A 24,384-nucleotide genomic window follows, 5' to 3' on the forward strand; every position below is an offset into this window, starting at 1 on the left:
ATTGGAATCAACAAGTTTTGTGCCGCTCTCCCCATTTTTCGTCGAATTTCTGGAATATTCCGGAGACGGCACTACTATGTCCTGCTAGTATCGATTTCAGCTGTAAATTCATCTTGGTCACTTGACACCAATATCGTTAAGAGGTTCACTTGACACCAATATCGTTAAGAGGTTACATCGGACAACTATATAGCTAACAATAACAAAAGTGAATAGAATGTATGTATATCTATTTTGACTCTAATGTCAACACGTGACACTTACGTTACATTACAATGATTAACAACAGCGAAAACTTGATCAATTACTCCTTAACATATTGTCTAAGTATCGGTACCCAATACGATTGTAATAGGTAAGTAAGCGTAGCATTGAGTCCGAATTAAGTGAACGCTCGTGTGCGTCTGTCACTATCAGTTTGGTAAGTAAATGATTCGCAGGTAATAAATACGGAAATTTGGTATTCTCTAAAATGATTCCGCTGTGAATCCTTCCATTGCATCTCAAAAAGCTACCATCATCTATGAAGAGTCACAATTGTCTAGTGCTAGGATATTGCCTTGTGTTTTTATCTCAGATGTTTGGTATATCGGTATATTGGTAGTTAAATATGAACCGCTGAACGTAAGCAGTTACTCAAATCACTTTCCTGAAAATTTCAATATTTCCAAATGTCTATAACGTTACTGATATCATAGTGATCAGTATGAACTTCATTGTTTAGAAATTCCTCTCTTCGTTTTTTTTCTGTAATTGTCAATACCGTTAACTAATTCTGTCTTTTTTAAAGGACACTATCGATGTATTGATCGACGTCAATTCCTCGTGTTAAGAGATTGGTTGGGTTGCATTCTTTTGGGCAATATCTCCATTAATGTTGATTTTGTAGATTTTGTTATTCCTCGCGCTCGATTCACAATAAATCGTTTAAACAGTTTCGATGATTTAACCAGTGCAATACTATACAGCTATCCGACCAGAAAGCCACGTTTTTACATTAAAAGGTCGATTTTACATGAAAAGCTAGTCTAGTTCCAGTAACTGCGGCCATAAGTTCTAGTTGCGGTTATGTAAGGGTTTTCACTTGCGCTAATCTGCTTTTCGCAATCACTAACGTAATTTCGGTTCCGTTGTTCAGATAGTCAATCGCAAAATACGTGTAGTTCAAGGTATACCGAAGATTAGATGAAACAAAGGAGAATACAAAATTCGATCAAGTAGAAGTCATTACAACACTAGGAAAACTTGTGCAAACACAAACATTGTTTTAGGACTTGAATGAACAAATTCTAAAGTTAACGGAACCGGAAGATGTGGTAAATTAGATTATTTCATTCAGATGAATTTTCGGTTAATATGATAACCTTGATTTGACACGTACGTAAGTTCATACAAATGTCCAAAATCCTGCAGTCCCGTCACATTGAGTCAAATACTAAAGTACTAGAACGCACACTTTAAATCCAAAAACTATACCGTTTGTTTCAACGCAAAACATAGCAAACCTACACAACGCACTGTCGTTTGAAAACCAGTTTTCCCAAGCCATTCTCACAATCAACACGCAATAAAGTACATTTCCTGCAACTTTTAATCAGAGTTACGTACCAAAACTTACGCTTCCAACTTTCGAAGGCACGATTTCAGAATGGCAAACCTTCTGGGACTCATGTGAGTCGTCCGTACATCTTAACTAGTTACTTACAAATATACAAAAGTGTAACTACTTGAAAGCTCATGAAGTAGAACACGAAGCACTAGATTTAGAAATTCCTTCGCCTATAAATCAGTAAACAAGCTTACGAAGTTTTTTACGATCAAATTGGAGGTAGCGTCAAGGTCTAGAAACTTTGGGTAAGACACATGAAACATACGGCACACTACTTCTTCCCATTATTGTCAACAAATTACCCGTTGAAGTCAGAAAATATCTCGCGCGAGGACATAGAACAAAAACGTTGGTATAACGGACCTCCCTGAAAGCATATTATACGATATCGTTATACCGGACACAGGACAAAAGAGTCGACATCCGAAATTGGTGAAATCTAAATCTTACAAGAAAATTGAGACTAGACCTAGCGTTTACTGTCACGAAATACATCCACTAACTCATTGCAGTAAAACAGCCGACACATAATGCCGTATGAACAAATTTGTTATCTTTAACTACATTGGTATACACAGACTAAACGAATGTAAATCTAAACGCACATTGTAATGAGAAACACCACACAAACTAATGTAATGCACGTTAAACCCACTATCTTCGAATTCGCCCAACGTTCAACTCGTGAATGACATTGATGATACGGAACATAATACTACTATTTTGTATTCTCAACGTACAGAATTGCAATCGAATGTACTTTTGAAAACTGCCGTGGCACAAGTAGGCTCGAATCAGTTCTTTATCGATACGGATATTCTTTTTGACGAAAGAGGGCAAACATCTTTTGAAACGCAAAACTTAACTAAATTTACAGATAGCGGGAACATAAATAATATATTAATCGGCATTTGGAGGTGCAGAGAAAAACGTGAGACACATAGAAAAGTCAACAATCTATCTGAAAACCGATGTAGGACACGCATTGTCAATCAAAGTACTGATAGTACAGATGATCTGCATGCCTATACAGAATCACATACGTAATATTGATACACAGAACGGTTATTTGCGTGGTTTAAAGATAGCGCACACGGTGACAAAGCACGATTCATTCGAGATATCGTTGCTGGTAGGCGCATATCACTACGGGGACATTGTTAACGATTATATAGTCCGTGTAAACGATCCGACCGCCGTGAAATCCAATATCGGATAAATGCTTTCGTTACTTACATACGGTAAGAAAACAAACACGTCGAAGACTAGTATGTGTAATGTTCTAGTATCACACAAAGTTAAAGAATTCAATCTGGAGGGATTTTGGAATTTAGATTCAATAGGAATAAATAGTAGGGAGGTAGACGAAGACGACAATGCATATATTTAAGTCTATCAGGACAGATCAATTGAGTTCTGAGAAACAAATATTCCGCTATGTTACCTTGAAAACGTGATGAATTGCCTATAAATTAAGCAGTCACGAACAGAAGGACAGAAAACGTCCTTCAAAGACTTACTCAAAACTCAGATATGTTAAAGAAGTACGGGAACATTATACAAGAACAGGAACGAAGAGGATTCATAGAGAAGGTAGATGAAACAGATGAACTTAAGAAAAGTATCACTACATTCCTCATCATCCTGTACAGAAGGAATCAAGCACTATGCCTATCAAAATTGTTTACGACTGCATTTGTCGACATTGCATAATTCGCAAAGTTTGAATGACTGATTTGTATGTGGACAACATTCTGTTAAGTTTACAGAACGAGGGTGGGCTGACTATAAGAAAGGGAGATCAATGATGGAGGAAACTGGATTCTATCTACGATCTTGGACGTCAAACCGTGTGGATATACGTAAGCTAGCTAAAACGGAAAAAGTACTACTATATGCGGACAAAACACAAAAGTACTTGGTATATTATGGAATAGCTGATTCGATGATCTGATGTACCAGAAATTAATTTTAAAGGAGGGTATTGCTACTATCATTAAATTGTGCAGGAACCTTTCTTTGATGCTGCTAATGGATACAATACATAAGACATATGTCTTTAAAAGCATTACTTCCGGTTATAGTCAAACTGGCGGACATGAAACATCATTATTTTACTTTAATATTCAACTTAATTTCAAAATGTAAAGAAACTGGTTTTTTTTGTGCTGGTCAGTTACCATTTGGTTTTGGCTTTAAGTTATCTTCTAAAACCTATTGTATTCTATAGATAATGATTAAATACAAAGCTAACACTTCCGGTATATAAAACCAATTTGGAGTGTATTTCTTTTTTCTTGTGCATTCAAACTACCGGTATTGTCTATATATGCATTCATCCACTGTTACAGTTTCAAGTTGTTTCATAACGAGTATGCTGATAGGGTATTATGCCCTTATCTTAAAAAGCATGAAACTATTATGATAAAGTCTTGGATGCATATGACAGTTGTAGCAACACATGTTCAGGATATTCTATCTTTACCGCCGTGATGCGTTTCAAGTTAAACACCATATTAATACATATGTATTAAAAGGCTGACACTAGAATCATGGTGCATGTGTCATTATTCGAACAGTTGTTACTGATGATGCTGTCATTACTGTTTCGCTATTCCGTGACATAGGGGTAGACGAACTATGGATTGTGTTTAAGAGGAGGAAAAGCTTTGGATAAATATATATAAATGACCTTCCAAATGCACTCGCGATTAGGGATCACACAAAAATATTGTGATCCATTTTCCGGTTGTGATACGGTTCTCTGTTTTCTTGAAAAGGGGGAAAAAGACTGTTTGCGAGACATTGATAGCATTTGAAGATGTGACTTTAACTTAAAGAATGATAATTGATCCGCCTAAATCACCGGTGTTTACTGTAAGATAGCAAAAAATAATCATATGGGGTTAGCATGGTTAACAAAGCAAGAAATATCTATTTACGCAAAAGGGTAGGTTAATTGAGGTTATCAACTTAGTCTAGTCTTTTCCAGCATGCAAAATGTACAATATACTAAGACACGTGTTTAGGGGACGAGCCTGAAATTGGCTCGTATGCTACCAAGTCCAGTGGATGACGACGGGACAAAGAGGATCACTTTTAAAAAAACTCTTTCTGAGGGCTCATCATGTTGTCAGAAGCTTGCACATTGTGGATGTAAGAAAGGTTGTCGCGGTTGTTTTTATGAGGAAAATCAAGTCTCCCGTGCCCTGCGTCGTGTGCATGTGGTGGTAACTTGGAATTTACAAGTTTTCTTTGCCAAATAGTGGTAAGTTTTAAAAGGTTTAGTACTTAAGTGATTTTATTTTGATTAAATCAATCTATCCAAAGCTCTACATCGAACATATGGAGTGAGGACTCATCTTTGACATTTACGCCATATTGGTTTTTTTTTTACCGGAAGTGTTAACTTTGTATTTAAATATTAACTACAGAATATGATAAGTGGTTTAGAGGATAAATTAAAGCCTAAAGTTGATGACCACCACAAAAAAAAACACTTTCTTCACATTTTGAAAAAAAGATAAATATCAAAATAAAAAAATGACATATTTATGTCCTCCATTTTGAATATTACCGGAAGAAAGGATTTTTAAGACATATATCTTATACATTGTGTCCCTTGGAAGCATCAAAGAAATGTTCCTGTACAATTTAATGATAGTAACAATACGTTAAAACACATTTCAATCCCCCTCCCTAAAAAATAAGCTTATTTTAGTCAATGTCCGCCATATTGGATTCTACCGAAAGTAAGGTTTTTAGAGACATTTTATCTATATAATATATCCAAAAGTATTACATAACAAAGGTTTGTACCAAATATTATTATAGCAGCATGCTGATAGATCCTTTTCACATACTGTGGATTCATTGTTATTCGTGGGATACCAATTTCTCGTGGATTTCGTTGGTACAGGCAAACCACGAAATTTGATGTTCAACGAATGACTAATTTTACAAAGGCTTGTACTAGTATGCAGACTTCGGTAAAACCACGAAATTAAATATCCACGAATATGTAAGTTTCCCTGAATCCACGAAAATTGGTACCCACGAAAATAAATGAATCCACAGTACTAGCCTTCTATATTGGGCCGATTAAAGTATGATGTCCGCCATTTTTTATTTAACCGGCAGTGAGACATTTTTTTCAAATGCCTTCTTATCTGAAATAAAAGAGTAATATTTCAGGAAGGTCTATGCCAATGTTCATGCTTATATCAGGATGTGCACAACTCGTCTGAAATATACTTGTGGCCGCCGGACTAAATGTGATATTCCAATACTAGACATTGTAACAAAAAGTGAGATTTTGAAAATTCTTCGAAAAAATACGATCCACTTAGAATACTTAGCCCGGTCACAATACGAACAAAGAAGCTCATACAGGATCTATGGAAAAGTGGATTGAATTGGGATAAACACGTTTCGGAAAACTCTAAGGATTACTGTAGCAAGCGACTTTGAGAAAGCGACACACAACGTATTTCCGAGATATTATTTCTCCGGTAATTCTATTTCGGAATAGTCTGGTAACAGCGTTTCTGTCTTCTATTCTCCGATCTGACTGATTTCATTTTTTCGAGATCCGGGTCACGGTATCATAAATAAAGATGATAGTTAAGGCAATATGTACTACAACAACTGTTCAGCCAGTACATTAAATATACATATTCGCATTCCAAGGCGAAGTCACTGACAGTACGACGTCGACAATGGACAAGTACAATAAATCGGACGTTATGCTCCCGCGATAGGTTAACCAATTATGGCTAACGTGGAGAATCTCTTAGTATGGCCAGTCAACCATAGTTAATTTCCATTTTTAACCCTCTTCTGAAAAATCTTACGGGTCTAAGGCATCAGTGCTTTTATCCATTTTAAAGGTAATAACTACCTTTGTCCCTGTTATCGTGGCCCTAGTGGAGAATCTTTTAGTTTTGCTAGTCGGCAACAGTTTAATAAACCCTTTCCCTTTGCTGACTGACTCGTACGGGTCTAGGGCATAAGTGTTATGGGTCATTTTAGAGTCAATATCAACTTCTACCTCTGGTATAATTGTCGATGTGGAGATCTCTTAGCTTGGCCAGCCGGCAATAGTTCAGTTCGAATTTGTTGTAAACCGGTATCCCATATCCCCACTTTTAACCCTCTACTTTCTTACTCATACGGGTCTAGGGTATAAGTGCTATGGGTCATTTTAAAGTCAATAAGTACCTCTTCCTCTGGTATCATTGCCTACGGGGACAATCTCGTCGTTTGGCCAGCCGGCAATAATTTATTTCGAATTTGTGATATACTTGGGTACCCCCTCCTTATCCTTTCCTGACTAACTCGTACGGGTCTAGGGCATAAGTGCTATACGCCATTTTAGAGGCAATACCAACCTCTACCTCTGGTATAATGGCCGATGTGGAGAATCTTTTAGTTTGGCCAGCCGGCAATAGTTCAGTTCGAATTCGTTGTTGACCGGAATACCATATCCCCCCTTTTAACTTTCTACTAACAAACTCGTACGGGTCTAAGGTACAAGTGCTATGAGCCATTTTAAAGGCAATAAGTACCTCTTCCTCTGGTTTTATTGCCCACGTGGAGAATCTCTTCGTTTGGCCAGCCGGCAATAGTTCATTTTCGAATTTGTGATATACCAGGGTACCCCCCTTATCCTTTTCAGACTAACTCGTACGGGTCTAGGGCATAAGTGCTATGGGCCATTTTAGAGGCCATACCAACCTCTACCTCTGGTATAATGGCCGATGTGGAGAATCTCTTAGTTTGGCCAGCCGGCAATAGTTCAGTTCGAATTCGTTGTATCCGGGATACCATATCCCCCCTTTGAACCCTCTACTGACAAACTCGTACGGGTCTAGGGTATAAGTGCTATGGGCCATTTTAAAGGCAAAAAGTACCTCTTCCTCTGGTATCATTGCCCACGTGGAAAATCTCTTCGTTTGGCCAGCCGGCAATAGTTCATTTTCGAATTTGTGATATACCAGGGTACCCCCCTTATCCTTTCCTGACTAACTCGTACGGGTCTAGGGCATAAGTGCTATCGGCCATTTTAGAGGCAATACCAACCTCTACCTCTGGTATTATGGCCGATGTGGAGAATCTCTTAGTTTGGCCAGCCGGCAATAGTTCAGTTCGAATTCGTTGTATCCGGGATACCATATCCCTCCTTTGAACCCTCTACTGACAAACTCGTACGGGTCTAGGGTATAAGTGCTCTGGGCCATTTTAAAGGCAAAAAGTACCTCTTCCTCTGGTATCATTGCCCACGTGGAAAATCTCTTCGTTTGGCCAGCCGGCAATAGTTCATTTTCGAATTTGTGATATACCAGGGTACCCCCCTTATCCTTTTCTGACTAACTCGTACGGGTCTAGGGCATAAGTGCTATCGGCCATTTTAGAGGCAATACCAACCTCTACCTCTGGTATAATGGCCGATGTGGAGAATCTCTTAGTTTGGCCAGCCGGCAATAGTTCAGTTCGAATTCGTTGTATCCGGGATACCATATCCCTCCTTTGAACCCTCTACTGACAAACTCGTACGGGTCTAGGGTATAAGTGCTATGGGCCATTTTAAAGGCAATAAGTACCTCTTCCTCTGGTATCATTGCCCACGTGGAGAATCTCTTCGTTTGGCCAGCCGGCAATAGTTCATTTTCGAATTTGTGATATACCAGGGTACCCCCCTTATCCTTTTCTGACTAACTTTTACGGGTCTAGGGCATAAGGGCTATGGGCCATTTTAGAGACAAAGCCATCCTCTACCTCTGGTATAATGGCCGATGTGGAGAATCTCTCAGTTTGGCCAGCCGGCAATAGTTCAGTTCGAATTCGTTGTATCCGGGATACCATATCCCCCCTTTGAACCCTCTACTGACAAACTCGTACGGGTCTAGGGTATAAGTGCTATGGGCCATTTTAAAGGCAATAAGTACCTCTTCCTCTGGTATCATTGCCCACGTGGAGAATCTCTTCGTTTGGACAGCCGGCAATAGTTCATTTTCGAATTTGTGATATACCATGGCACCCCCCCCCCTTATCCTTTTCTGACTAACTCGTACGGGTCTAGGGCATAAGTGCTATGGGCCTTTTTAGAGGCAATACCAACCTCTACCTCTGGTATAATGGTCGATGTGGAAAATCTCTTAGTTTGGCCAGCCGGCAATAGTTCAGTTCGAATTCGTTGTATCCGGGATACCATATCCCCCCTTTGAACCCTCTACTGACAAACTCGTACGGGTCTAGGATATAAGTGCTATGGGCCATTTTAAAGGCAAAAAGTACCTCTTCCTCTGGTATCATTCCTCACGTAAAGAATCTCTTCGTTTGGCCAGCCGGCAATAGTTAATTTTCGAATTTGTGATATACCAGGGTACCCCCCTTATCCTTTTCTGACTAACTCGTACGGGTCTAGGGCATAAGTGCTATGGGCCATTTTAGAGGCAATACCAACCTCTACCTCTGGTATAATGGCCGATGTGGAGAATCTCTTAGTTTGGCCAGCCGGCAATAGTTCAGTTCGAATTCGTTGTATCCGGGATACCATATCCCCCCTTTGAACCCTCTACTGACAAACTCGTACGGGTCTAGGGTATAAGTGCTATGGGCCATTTTAAAGGCAATAAGTACCTCTTCCTCTGGTATCATTGCCCACGTGGAGAATCTCTTCGTTTGGCCAGCCGGCAATAGTTCATTTTCGAATTTGTGATATACCAGGGTACCCCCCTTATCCTTTTCTGAGTAACTCGTACGGGTCTAGGGCATAAGTGCTATGGGCCATTTTAGAGGCAATACCAACCTCTACCTCTGGTATAATGGCCGATGTGGAGAATCTCTTAGTTTGGCCAGCCGGCAATAGTTCAGTTCGAATTCGTTGTATCCGGGATACCATATCCCCCCTTTGAACCCTCTACTGACAAACTCGTACGGGTCTAGGGTATAAGTGCTCTGGGCCATTTTAAAGGCAATAAGTACCTCTTCCTCTGGTATCATTGCCCACGTGGAGAATCTCTTCGTTTGGCCAGCCGGCAATAGTTCATTTTCGAATTTGTGATATACCAGGGTACCCCCCTTATCCTTTTCTGACTTACTCGTACGGGTCTAGGGCATAAGTGCTATGGGCCATTTTAGAGGCAATACCAACCTCTACCTCTGGTATAATGGTCGATGTGGAGAATCTCTTAGTTTGGCCAGCCGGCAATAGTTCAGTTCGAATTTGTTGTATCCGGGACCCATATCCCCATTTGAACCCTTCACTGACAAACTCGTACGGGTCTAGGGTATAAGTGCTATGGGCCATTTTAAAGGCATTAAGTACCTCTTCCTCCGGTATCATTGCCCAAGTGGAAAATCTCTTCGTTTGGACAGCCGGCAATAGTTCATTTTCGAATTTGTGATATACCAGGGCACCCCCCTTATCCTTTTCTGACTAACTCGTACGGGTCTAGGGCATAAGTGCTATGGGCCTTTTTAGAGGCAATACCAACCTCTACCTCTGGTATAATGGTCGATGTGGAGAATCTCTTAGTTTGGCCAGCCGGCAATAGTTCAGTTCGAATTCGTTGTATCCGGGATACCATATCCCCCCTTTGAACCCTCTACTGACAAACTCGTACGGGTCTAGGGTATAAGTGCTATGGGCCATTTTAAAGGCAATAAGTACCTCTTCCTCTGGTATCATTGCCCACGTGGAGAATCTCTTCGTTTGGCCAGCCGGCAATAGTTCATTTTCGAATTTGTGATATACCAGGGTACCCCCCTTATCCTTTTCTGAGTAACTCGTACGGGTCTAGGGCATAAGTGCTATGGGCCATTTTAGAGGCAATACCAACCTCTACCTCTGGTATAATGGCCGATGTGGAGAATCTCTTAGTTTGGCCAGCCGGCAATAGTTCAGTTCGAATTCGTTGTATCCGGGATACCATATCCCCCCTTTGAACCCTCTACTGACAAACTCGTACGGGTCTAGGGTATAAGTGCTCTGGGCCATTTTAAAGGCAATAAGTACCTCTTCCTCTGGTATCATTGCCCACGTGGAGAATCTCTTCGTTTGGCCAGCCGGCAATAGTTCATTTTCGAATTTGTGATATACCAGGGTACCCCCCTTATCCTTTTCTGACTTACTCGTACGGGTCTAGGGCATAAGTGCTATGGGCCATTTTAGAGGCAATACCAACCTCTACCTCTGGTATAATGGTCGATGTGGAGAATCTCTTAGTTTGGCCAGCCGGCAATAGTTCAGTTCGAATTTGTTGTATCCGGGACCCATATCCCCATTTGAACCCTTCACTGACAAACTCGTACGGGTCTAGGGTATAAGTGCTATGGGCCATTTTAAAGGCATTAAGTACCTCTTCCTCCGGTATCATTGCCCAAGTGGAAAATCTCTTCGTTTGGACAGCCGGCAATAGTTCATTTTCGAATTTGTGATATACCAGGGCACCCCCCTTATCCTTTTCTGACTAACTCGTACGGGTCTAGGGCATAAGTGCTATGGGCCTTTTTAGAGGCAATACCAACCTCTACCTCTGGTATAATGGTCGATGTGGAGAATCTCTTAGTTTGGCCAGCCGGCAATAGTTCAGTTCGAATTCGTTGTATCCGGGATACCATATCCCCCCTTTGAACCCTCTACTGACAAACTCGTACGGATCTAGGGTATAAGTGCTATGGGCCATTTTAAAGACAATAAGTACCTCTTCCTCTGGTATCATTGCCCACGTGAAAAATCTCTTCGTTTGGCCAGCCGGCAATAGTTCATTTTCGAATTTGTGATATACCAGGGTACCCCCCCTTATCCTTTTCTGACTAACTTTTACGGGTCTAGGGCATAAGGGCTATGGGCCATTTTAAAGACAAAACCATCCTCTACCTCTGGTATAATGGCCGATGTGGAGAATCTCTTAGTTTGGCCAGCCGGCAATAGTTCAGTTCGAATTCGTTGTATCCGGGATACCATATCCCCCCTTTGAACCCTCTACTGACAAACTCGTACGGGTCTAGGGTATAAGTGCTATAGGCCATTTTAAAGGCAAAAAGTACCTCTTCCTCTGGTATCATTGCCCACGTGGAAAATCTCTTCGTTTGGCCAGCCGGCAATAGTTCATTTTCGAATTTGTGATATACCAGGGTACCCCCCTTATCCTTTTCTGACTAACTCGTACGAGTCTAGGGCATAAGTGCTATGGGCCATTTTAGAGGCAATACCAACCTCTACCTCTGGTATAATGGCCGATGTGGAGAATCTCTTAGTTTGGCCAGCCGGCAATAGTTCAGTTCGAATTCGTTGTATCATGGATACCATATCCCCCCTTTGAACCCTCTACTGACAAACTCGTACGGGTCTAGGGTATAAGTGCTATGGGCCATTTTAAAGGCAATAAGTACCTCTTCCTCTGGTATCATTCCTCACGTGGAGAATCTCTTCGTTTGGCCAGCCGGCAATAGTTCATTTTCGAATTTGTGATATACCAGGGTACCCCCCTTATCCTTTTCTGACTAACTCGTACGGGTCTAGGGCATAAGTGCTATGGGCCATTTTAGAGGCAATACCAACCTCTACCTCTGGTATAATGGCCGATGTGGAGAATCTCTAAGTTTGGCTAGCCGGCAATAGTTCAGTTCGAATTCGTTGTATCCGGGATACCATATCCCCCCTTTGAACCCTCTACTGACAAACTCGTACGAGTCTAGGGTATAAGTGCTATGAGCCATTTTAAAGGCAATAAGTACCTCTTCCTCTGGTATCATTGCCCACGTGGAGAATCTCTTCGTTTGGCCAGCCGGCAATAGTTCATTTTCGAATTTGTGATATACCAGGGTACCCCCCTTATCCTTTTCTGACTAACTCGTACGGGTCTAGGGCATAAGTGCTATGGGCCATTTTAGAGGCAATACCAACCTCTACCTCTGGTATAATGGCCGATGTGGAGAATCTCTTAGTTTGGCCAGCCGGCAATAGTTCAGTTCGAATTCGTTGTATCCGGGATACCATATCCCCCCTTTGAACCCTCTACTGACAATTTCGTACGGGTCTAGGGTATAAGTGCTATAGGCCATTTTAAAGGCAATAAGTACCTCTTCCTCTGGTATCATTGCCCACGTGGAGAATCTCTTCGTTTGGCCAGCCGGCAATAGTTCATTTTCGAATTTGTGATATACCAGGGTACCCCCCTTATCCTTTTCTGACTAACTCGTACGGGTCTAGGGCATAAGTGCTATGGGCCATTTTAGAGGCAATACCAACCTCTACCTCTGGTATAATGGCCGATGTGGAGAATCTCTAAGTTTGGCTAGCCGGCAATAGTTCAGTTCGAATTCGTTGTATCCGGGATACCATATCCCCCCTTTGAACCCTCTACTGACAAACTCGTACGAGTCTAGGGTATAAGTGCTATGAGCCATTTTAAAGGCAATAAGTACCTCTTCCTCTGGTATCATTGCCCACGTGGAGAATCTCTTCGTTTGGCCAGCCGGCAATAGTTCATTTTCGAATTTGTGATATACCAGGGTACCCCCCTTATCCTTTTCTGACTAACTCGTACGGGTCTAGGGCATAAGTGCTATGGGCCATTTTAGAGGCAATACCAACCTCTACCTCTGGTATAATGGCCGATGTGGAGAATCTCTTAGTTTGGCCAGCCGGCAATAGTTCAGTTCGAATTCGTTGTATCCGGGATACCATATCCCCCCTTTGAACCCTCTACTGACAATTTCGTACGGGTCTAGGGTATAAGTGCTATGGGCCATTTTAAAGGCAATAAGTACCTCTTCCTCTGGTATCATTGCCCACGTGGAGAATCTCTTCGTTTGGCCAGCCGGCAATAGTTCATTTTCGAATTTGTGATATACCAGGGTACCCCCCTTATCCTTTTCTGACTAACTCGTACGGGTCTAGGGCATAAATGCTATGGGCCATTTTAGAGGCAATACCAACCTCTACCTCTGGTATAATGGCCGATGTGGAGAATCTCTAAGTTTGGCTAGCCGGCAATAGTTCAGTTCGAATTCGTTGTATCCGGGATACCATATCCCCCCTTTGAACCCTCTACTGACAAACTCGTACGAGTCTAGGGTATAAGTGCTATGAGCCATTTTAAAGGCAATAAGTACCTCTTCCTCTGGTATCATTGCCCACGTGGAGAATCTCTTCGTTTGGCCAGCCGGCAATAGTTAATTTTCGAATTTGTGATATACCAGGGTACCCCCCTTATCCTTTTCTGACTAACTCGTACGGGTCTAGGGCATAAGTGCTATGGGCCATTTTAGAGGCAATACCAACCTCTACCTCTGGTATAATGGCCGATGTGGAGAATCTCTTAGTTTGGCCAGCCGGCAATAGTTCAGTTCGAATTCGTTGTATCCGGGATACCATATCCCCCCTTTGAACCCTCTACTGACAATTTCGTACGGGTCTAGGGTATAAGTGCTATGGGCCATTTTAAAGGCAATAAGTACCTCTTCCTCTGGTATCATTGCCCACGTGGAGAATCTCTTCGTTTGGCCAGCCGGCAATAGTTCATTTTCGAATTTGTGATATACCAGGGTACCCCCCTTATCCTTTTCTGACTAACTCGTACGGGTCTAGGGCATAAGTGCTATGGGCCATTTTAGAGGCAATACCAACCTCTACCTCTGGTAATGTTGAGGTTAAAGACTCTTATTGATCTCCGTAATTTTGAAGAATTATGTCATTGAAATAGTAATTGACAGTTTCTATTTTTCTGTTTATTATATTCCTTCAATAAACTATGTTTCTTGTTTTTCTGATCTTTTTAATTGTGTGATACTATCGTATGAATTGTATATTTTAGTTTTAGAATTGGACTATATTTGTAGACAACGAACAGCTTATGGAATGCCCATATGACAATTAATTCCATTTAATTACCCTATATTTAATCATCTTGTTTTAATTACTATAGTTTAAATTGATTCAATAATAACAACATTTTAATGTTCATAATTGTTTTGTGTTGTGTGAGGCAATGCAATTAAACTTTTCATTTACTTTCATTTTAAATGACGCGGACCTTGCAGAAGACACCTATTGGCTTACTATTTCCTAATTACTTTATATTGCTATAAATAGCATAACCATATTGGATATTAACAGCAAAAGTTATTTTATTGTCACAATCTAATAACTACCCAAAACATTTCATCAAATGCGGTTTTGATCTCATGAATATTATTGACGGCTAGCCTCATGAATATTAACGCCGGCTAGATCCACACTAGTTAAATCTTTGCTTCTATTCTGGTAAAAGCGTCATATAAGACAAATCTCTATAAAAATCTAGCAATCGCAGTGCAAAGGGGACATCGTAATGAAGTGGAGAGTTAGCAAACGTGGAAGAAAGAAAATATTTACCTATAAAGAGAATTTTTTCAATGTATTTGGTAAAAAATGTTTTGAAATGGATAAATATATAAAAAAAAAAACACCGCTATATCATCTCACTAATTTTACACGGTTTCTCCTTATCATCAACGAGATTGTGATGATTTTTTCTTAGCAAGGTCACCATTGGTTATAGTCCGGCCGATTGGTGCAGATATAGAGCAGATGAGGAAAGAATGAAACTTTGCATAGAAGTTTTTGGTTATATACCCTTTGATTTCAGCTATGAAACTTTGCATAGTAGTTTTTGGTTATATACCCTTTGATTTCAGCTATGGACCCACTCTGAAAAATCCAATATGGCTGCCATTTTCAAGATGGCGGTAAAAAGGTATAAATATCAAGATTGTCCTAAAGGTATTCTATATAATTTCGGGGAAATTAAAGTAATAATTCTTTAAAAATGGACTTCATGTTCTTGAATTTGTTATCATTTAATTTTAAAATATAAAAAAAAAATGGTTATTTCTATAACACATACATTTTCAAATATGGCTGTATATACAAAAACAAATAGTGAAATTCAAAATGTGAATCAATATGTTACATGTTATTGTAATTGTTCTTTAAACGCTTTCAGTTTTAATGGTTAGAATGAAATAGGTTGAAACGAGTCGATTGAAATTTGATATAGGTCGGTTAAATGTGGTGGAGAAGAAGGTAACTCATCTGAACTTTGAGGCAGTGCCGAGGGCACCTTGTCTCGTGTCTCGTCAATGCCACGTCTTACGTCACTTATCTGTTTGTCTTTTTCATTTTTAGCCATGGCGTTGTCAGTTTATTTTCGATTTATGAGTTTGACTGTACCTCTGGTATCTTTCGTCCCTCTTTTATCGCGTTTTGATCTGCCGTATCCACTACATCGTCAAATTATTCTATGTAATTAATAGGTGTACCTTTCTTCAGGCGGATTAGACGATTGCCATCATTTAAAATGGTTAAGGGGCAACTATTTCCTTTTCATACTACGTGCGAAACCATTTCGCAACTATTCAGCGAGCATGGTCCTAAAATGCACTCCTGGTCAGCACTTTTATTAGTTTTAATGGTAACAGTCATTTTTGAGTTTGGCGGAACTGTGATAGTTCGTTTTATGCAAACTTGTTGAACTGAAATCTCGTTTCCACTGTTAACAAATGCAGCATTTATCACTTTATTGTTGATGGTAATTGTGGGAGTACTCAGGTTTATCACTGCGCTCAGTGTGTCCAAAATATCTAGCCTAAGTATAACATCGTCTGTTAACGGCTCTTTGCACACGTCCCATTGTATGTTTACTCTTTTAATGTCGAGAGTCGTTCTTTATAATCTTCCCAGTAACAAGCTGTAAACCCAAACCACATAGCGTTACGATCTCCAAATCTCCATTTTCTGCCGGAATCAATTTCTCATTTACTAATGTTATTATTGCAGCAGTGTCCACAATCATGCTCATATTCTGGTCATGTATAGTACCTCGTACTGCTAAGCTCTTTCAAATGGTTCGTCTGATGACAATATCGGACGAGGCCGTGGACCTCTGTTCGATTTTGTGATGAGGTGATGTTTCATGGCCAATAGACTTTGGAATCGTGCGTTGACCTACTGGCCCGACCCTTTGCTGTTTAAATACTCGATTGTTGGGGTTGCACTTTGATTTGCTCCGTATCTGGTGAAGGTGACCGTTGTCTGAAATAACCGGGATTTCTGGAGTTTGTCCATGGAGATGCTAACCGTTTAGGGTTAATCTTTAGGGACTATATGATCTCTAGCTTAGTGGGGGTGTTGCTGATCGATAGGCATTAAGCTTGAATGTATTTCTATCTGGCGATCTACTGCGATTGTATTGCTCAGGAGATCTTCCACGCGTATATTGATCAGGTTATCTACCATTGAATTGGAGATCTTCAATGATTATTTGATTAGAAGAACCGAGGTTATATTGATCGGCCAATCCACGGTTATGCTGATTAGTTGAAAGCATAACATCAGCTAGTTTTGTGACAATTTGGGTGAGGTTAATATGCACCTCATTGTCCAAAGGACTTCTCATATTTCCTTTATCGGTCAGTGATACTGCGCCATCAGCAAAGTAGACTTGTCGATGGTCATAATTGACACTTTTTGAACCATATATCGCCATCTGGTTTTTAACCGGATTTTTGTGACAAAAATGTCGGTTATTGATTTGGGGATGTACGGCCGGGCGGCCGGGCGGCCGGGCAGTCGGGCGGGCGGGCGGCAATCAAATGTTGTCCGTGCATTTACTCATGAACCGTTCAACCAAAGCTTTTAAAATTTTAATATGTTGTTACTGACAACTAAATGAAGGTCAAGTTCAATAATGGCGATTTTGACTTTTACCGTTCAGGAGTTATGGTTCTTGAAAGATTGAAAAATGGTTTTTCCAGTCGTGTCCGTGCATTTACGCATGAACTGTTCTACCAAAGCTTCCCAAATTTTAATATGTTGTTACTGATGATAAATTGGAGGTCAAGTTCAATAATGACGATTTTGACTTTTACCGTTCAGGAGTTATGGTTCTTGAAAGATTGAAAAATGGAGTTTCCAGTCGTGTCCGTGTATTTACACATGAACTGTTCTACCAAAGCTTCCCAAATTTTAATATGTTGTTACTGATGACAAAATGGAGGTCAAGTTTAATAATGACGATTTTGACTTTTACCGTTCAGGAGTTATGGTTCTTGAAAGATTGAAAAATGGTGTTTCCAGTCGTGTCCGTGCATTTTCTCATGAACCATTCAACCAAAGCTTTTGAAATTTTTATATGTTGTTACTGATGACAAAATAGAGGTCAAGTTCAATAATGACGATTTTGACTTTTACCGTTCAGGAGTTATGGTTCTTGAAAGATCGTAAAATGGCGTTTCCATTCACTTTATTGCATTTACTCATGAACCATTCAATCTAAGCTTTTCAAATTTTAATATGTTGATACTGATGACAAAATGGAGGTCAAATTTGATATTGACGATTTTCACTTTCACAATTCATCAATAATGGTTCTTGTGATATTGCCAGGACACAAATAAATGTTAATAAATCCGGTTTGCTGTCGTTGTGACAGCCTCTTGTCTATTGAGGGTTTCAATTGTGTTAACGCCTTGTTGAATGTTTCTGAGTTCCTCTCTATTACATGCCTTGAAGAATATTTGTCTGTACATCCTCGACGGAATGCTTCGGTTCCAATCTGGTTTTATCGTCTTTCTTGCTGAAGAGCTACTCGGAATGAATGTTTTTTGTAAGGCCTTGGAATCATCATCTGTGTTTACCTTGCGAGCGTACTAAAAGCCAACATCGGTCTGGCAATCTGTGGCCTACACACATTTTCCCTGTTTTCCCATTGTCATCTACCGGCAATTAGTTCAAATTGGTAAATGAACGCCACCCAAGTCAAAGATCCTTTTCAATTGAGATTTTGCATTTTTGGGAGCTGTGGGCTTCGGCTTCGGTCCCTTGCACCAAGATTTTCTTGCCATCGGGTATATTCTCTCTACACAGAGGAGTCTGATGAAGAAGAGGTGTTGCCACACTATTTTGGTTTCCTCTTACCTTTCCTGGATCGGTCAGTGGAGTTAGCTTGCTGTTATGGGAAGCCTGTTAGAGCTTCAGTAGCTGACGAGAATGTCATAATTGGAGTGATAAATGTGGGATTTGACATTGACTCGACGAAGATGATACCGTAAGTAGGCTTTGGAGAAACTTGATAGAATCCACTTGCAGCTAATTGTTTCTGTAATGGTGTGCTGATATGAACCAAATATTATTGACTCATAGTAGATGGTTAGTGTGCGAGGAAGACACATAAGCCTTTTGCTGGTATACTTGATTAGTACTAGAAGTTTATATTATGTTCTTAAATGGAGATTGTTGTTGAATAATTTGAACTGTCTCATGCAGGGCCAAAGGCCCTGACATAGGACTTTTGTCTTAAGGCGGAGACACCTTCAACAGAGTTTGCGCGGTTGATGGTTCATGCGAAGTACAATTGGGGAAATACCCAAGGCATGGATTGTGTTGTGTACTTTTGGTAAACTTGTGTTTTACTGGCTAAGGTCAAATTTTGGCTTAAATGATGTGTCCATTGCAGGAATTTTAACTTCTTTATTTCAAATGTCCAGTAATTCATTCACAACAGATGCCAGTTGTTGGAAGGTACCCTGCTGATCAAATGAATTTTAAATTGAACTGTGTCTCCTTCCTCAGTTGTTGTCAGCTTGTCTATTCGTCTCACCACAACATTGAATATCTTATTGGTCTGACCACCAATTCTGCCAAGCAATTAGTACTAGCCTTGTGGTCTATCCTGTCTTCAGACTGCTGAAGTTGCTGAGATATTTCTCTCATCTGTTCATTATTAATATTCATTGCTTCTTTCTGTATAGTTTGTAACGTAATGAGACCAACACATATTTTATCAATTCACGCTTCGCTCTGTTTTATATTGCGGTAAATCTCAGCTGGTTTTTTTAGCATTATATTTTCTATCTGCTAAAAATTCTTAGTACAATTGTTTAATAGTCATTTCTGAGCTGCCCTCTATAAAAGCGTCTCCAGCTGTTGGTTTCTCCATATCCCCAAGTGATTCAGTTTCTGCTACAATGTTCTTGTCCTTGTTGTCCTCAATTCCTGCCATTTCACTGATGTGTGTTTAAATGATTCTCAATTCACAGTTTAATATCTCAAATGGCAAAATATTGCGACCCAAGAAATAAGATAAGCACTGAACAATATCTTAAGGCAGATAAATCCCAAATCACAGCTTATATGTGTGACCCAATACAACAAATAGTGTAGCTTTTAATGAAAGCTACAACTTTGTGTATGAAATGACAAGCAAGGCAAAATCAAAAAGGACAGAACTGGGACAGATATTGAATGACACTATACATCAATAAAATGCTTATATTCAGGTCAATTCTCAATAATGAATATTTGCTTATTTTTCAACGCGGCCATTTTGAAAATAGCCACCATTTTGTATTTCATAGATAGATCAAAACAAAATCTTGAGAAGTACAAAAGTATTTCAAATATGTTGATTTTTGTGCTTCCAGCATCAAATCCACTGTGGTTTGTGCAATACTGGAAAATATTTTAGAACGGACGGCAGCCATCTTGAAATAAGCCGCCATATTGAATTTTGAGGGTGGTCCATAGCTAATATTGCTCAGTACACAAAAATGTACCATCATCCAAAAATTGGTGCTTTCCTCATTATTTGAGCAATATTTTCACCGATCGGCCGGACTATTAACTTCGGCACGAAAACAATAAAGTTGCCAAAGATTTATAATCAACAATCACTGAATACATTTTTTTGTTGTCGTTAATACTAAAGGGTTTCTTAATAAGTGTAAAAAAGGTGCTTAAAAGACTTCTCGGGCCTATTCGAAGTTTCTGTCAGAAGTACCGTATATTTTGTTATTTTAATCTTTACAAAGAGTTAATTAAATTGGTCGTAAAAAATAGGGGGCCCGGACCATTTAAGCTCAACATATTACTTTTTATTATTACTTCTAATTTCTTATTAAATTATATACCCTGCAAAGATTTAAAAAAAAAGAAGGTATATAAAACTTATGTATTTTCATCAAGGGAGCTGCTGCATTTTGGTATAATCTTCTTCCAAATGGAGATATAGACCCACGATTAGAGCACGGAGGATGCCCAGTGTTACTTGGATCTAAATGGAGTATGTATGATAGAAGGCATTTTTATTCTATAAATATAGTTCACGACTAGTATAGTGTAACATTTAATAACTAATGCACGGTTTCGTTCCCATGCACAAATACTTATCCCTGTTCGCTACCGTGTACTAGTAATTCATTGTGTTCACTCCCGTGTCGTGTATTTTGCTGTGTTCGCTCTAGTGTCCAATAACTACGCTCTGTTCGCTCCCGTGTCGTGTATTTCGCGGTGTTCGCTCTAGTGCACAATTACTACGCTCTGTTCGCTTCCGTGTATGATAACTTCAAGTGTGTTCGCCACCCGTGTTCAAGTACTATACTGTGTATGCTCCCGTGTGCATGTTTTTCTTCACTATGTTTGCTCTCGTGTACATGTTTTTCTTCACTATGTTTGCTCTCGTGTACATGTTTTTCTTCACTATGTTTGCTCCTGTGTGCATGTTTTTTTTTTCACTATGTTTACTCCCGTGTACATGTGTTTCTTCACTATGTTTGCTCCCGTGTACCTGTTTTTCTTCCCTATGTTTGCTCCCGTGTACATGTTTTTCTTCACTATGTTTGCTCCTGTGTGCATGTTTTTTTTCACTATGTTTGCTCTCGTGTACATGTTTTTTCACTATGTTTACTCCCGTGTACATGTGTTTCTTCACTATGTTTGCTCCCGTGTACATGTTTTTCTTCACTATGTTTGCTTTCGTGTACATGTTTTTCTTCACTATGTTTGCTCCCGTGTACATGTTTTTTCTTCACTATGTTTGCTCTCGTGTACATGTTTTTCTTCACTATGTTTGCTCCCGTGTACATGTTTTTCCTCACTGTGTTTGCTCCCGTGTACATGTACTTATGATAACTGTATTCTCTGCTGTGTACATGTACTTCACTGTATTCTCTCTCGTGTACATGTAAATCACTGTTTTTCTACTGTGTCCATGTTCTTTACTGTGTTTGCTACTTTATATATGTACATCACTATATTCGCTCCCATGTTGATGTACTTTACTATATTCGCTCATTTGAACATGTTCCTCACTGTATTTGCTACCGTGTATATGTACTTTACTGTTTTCACTCCCGTGTACATGTTCTATACTATGTTCGCTTTCGTGTACATGTTCTATACTATGTTCGCTCCCGTGTACATGTTCTATACTATATTCGCTCCCGTGTACATGTACTATACTATATTCGCTCCCGTGTACATGTTCTATACTATGTTCGCTCCCGTGTAATGTTCTATACTATGTTCGCTCCCGTGTACATGTTCTATACTATGTTCGCTCCCGTGTACATGTTCTATACTATGTTCACTCCCGTGTACATGTTCTATACTATGTTCGCTCCCGTGTACATGTTCTATACTATGTTCGCTCCCGTGTACAAGTACTTCACTGTGTTCGCTCCCGTATACATTTAATTCACTGTCTGTGCTCTTCTGTTTTAAATGTTTTAACTCAAGAACTTTATTTTTAATTTCAGTTAGTAATAAATGGATTCGCGAGGAAGGCCAGATGTTCAGACGTCCTTGCAGGTTACAATACAATGCGACTATATAACTGTTCAAGTATTAAATAATTATAATGATTATTACTTTCATTTGAATCTGTTTTTGGTTTTTAATTCCACGTACAAATAAAATTAGCTTTTGACTATAAGTTTTGAAGCATACTTTTAATCCTTCAGGATGAATTTTGTATTGAATGACATAAAAAACCGCATACTGTCAAATTTATCCAATATAAGTTTGCATTTTATTGTTTTAAGGTTCCACAGGGGCAGAATAAACATAAGATAAATATAACTAATTTGCTTATAAAAAAAGAAGATGTGGTATGATTGCCAATGAGACAACTATCCACAAAAGACCAAAATGACACAGACTAATTATGTTGATAGTAAAACAAAAGCTTAAACATAAGAATTAGCATGAAACTTAAAATTTAGTCGTACATGATGATGGTATATTAAGTAAAGCGCTTCGGTTTCACAAGATCTATAAAGTGTTACATATTTCTGTTACGGCCAGAAATCGCCTTTAAATTGTAGCCAACAAAAGACACAAATCAATAATAAAATTTAACAATATTTAATATACAAAAGTTTACAAGAAGTATTACACAAATATTACTGTCAACTTAACTGTCAAAATATGAGTCCAATCTTTTATCTGTATCTGTATCCGGATATCTTTCGGAATCCAATCTGAATATTATGTTCACTACTACGGCCACAATCCAGTATGATGTTGTTTGTAGAATTAAAGTTTCAATCTAAATTGCTGTGAATACTAAAGTCTATCGATGTCTAAGTCTAAGTCCAAGAGTGGTCGTTTAACTTTAGTGTCTGTATATATATAGTTTTCATGGAAGATTCTAGAACAGTCTATAATGGAACATCCTAGAAAGTTACAACAGAAGTTTCTAGTAAAATGTAGAAGTTTATATAACCCATCTTTTATTAGGATCATTCTGGAAAGTTCCAATCATGCTGTAATTGTTCCAGAGATTTCTAAACTGCACAGTTCTAAGATTATTCTGTAAACAACTATCAGGCCACACAACACAAATCAGGCCACATAAATAAATACAATAATTACAATATCATAACACCTCCCCCCTTAAGAAGTTTTAGTGTAACAAAAACTTATCATGAACAAAAATACATAGTATATACAAAGTGTTTTAATAAGCTCTAGATAAAGCATCTGCTATTACATTATCCTTACCCTTGATATGTTTTACAATTACATCATATTCCTGTAACAATAAACTCCACCTAGTCAACCGCTGATTCTTGTTTCTCATTTTATGTATGAAGGTGAGAAGATTATGATCAGTACAAACAAGAATAGGATATACAGTGGGATTCAAATATACATCAAAATGTTGAAGTGCTGACAACATTGCAAAACACTCTTTTTCGATAGTTGAATAATTTTTCTGATGTTTATCTAATTTCTTTGAAAAATATGATATAGGTTTCTCAACATTATCATCTGTCTCTTGATATAAAACAGCTCCAATTCCTACATCGCTTGCATCGACGGCAAGTTTAAATTGTTTTTCAAAGTCTGGAGTAATCAGAACTGGACTATTAATTAAAAGTGATTTGCTATTTTCAAAAGCGTTTTGACAATTTTCACTCCAGATAAATTTAGAATCTTTTCGTAAAAGATGAGTCAATGGTTGAACCACAGTAGCAAAATTTGAACAAAATTTTCTGTAAAATCCAATCATGCCTAAATATCTCATAAGTTGTTTTCTATTTGTAGGAGGAGGAAATTTGGAAATAGCTTCCACTTTAGCCATAATAGGTTTCACTTGACCTTTGCCAACTATATGCCCTAAATAATCAACAGTGGCCTGACAAAATTCACTTTTACCAAGATTAACAGTCAAATTTGATTGTGACAATCTATCAAAAGTATCATACAAATGTGTTAAATGCTGTTCCCAGCTATCACTACATACAATTAGATCATCAATATAAGCATAACAACAGTTCAAATCTTTTATAAAATTATTGATCATTCTTTGAAATGTAGCTGGTGCACTTTTCATGCCAAATGGCATTACAGTATATTGAAATAAGTCATCTGGTGTAACAAAAGCTGATATTTCACGAGCTCTCTGTGTCAATGGAACTTGCCAATAACCTTTCAACAAATCAAA

The 24,384-nt window shown here is 39.0% G+C and overlaps 1 protein-coding gene across 1 annotated transcript in view; it reads left to right on the plus strand.

Annotated features, from left to right (window-relative positions):
- LOC143055409 (prolyl 4-hydroxylase subunit alpha-1-like) overlaps nt 1-22,333 on the plus strand; it is an 81,931-nt gene extending 59,598 nt beyond the window's left edge. The window contains exons 11-12 of the mRNA XM_076228541.1: nt 20,622-20,718; nt 22,193-22,333. Coding sequence (XP_076084656.1) covers nt 20,622-20,718; nt 22,193-22,269 — 174 coding nt within the window. The 3' untranslated portion in view covers nt 22,270-22,333. The remainder of the gene's footprint in view (nt 1-20,621; nt 20,719-22,192) is intronic.
- Nucleotides 22,334-24,384: the final 2,051 nt, after the last annotated feature.

This window comes from Mytilus galloprovincialis, chromosome 12 (genome assembly GCF_965363235.1).
Source record: "Mytilus galloprovincialis chromosome 12, xbMytGall1.hap1.1, whole genome shotgun sequence".
Lineage (NCBI taxonomy): Eukaryota > Metazoa > Mollusca > Bivalvia > Mytilida > Mytilidae > Mytilus > Mytilus galloprovincialis.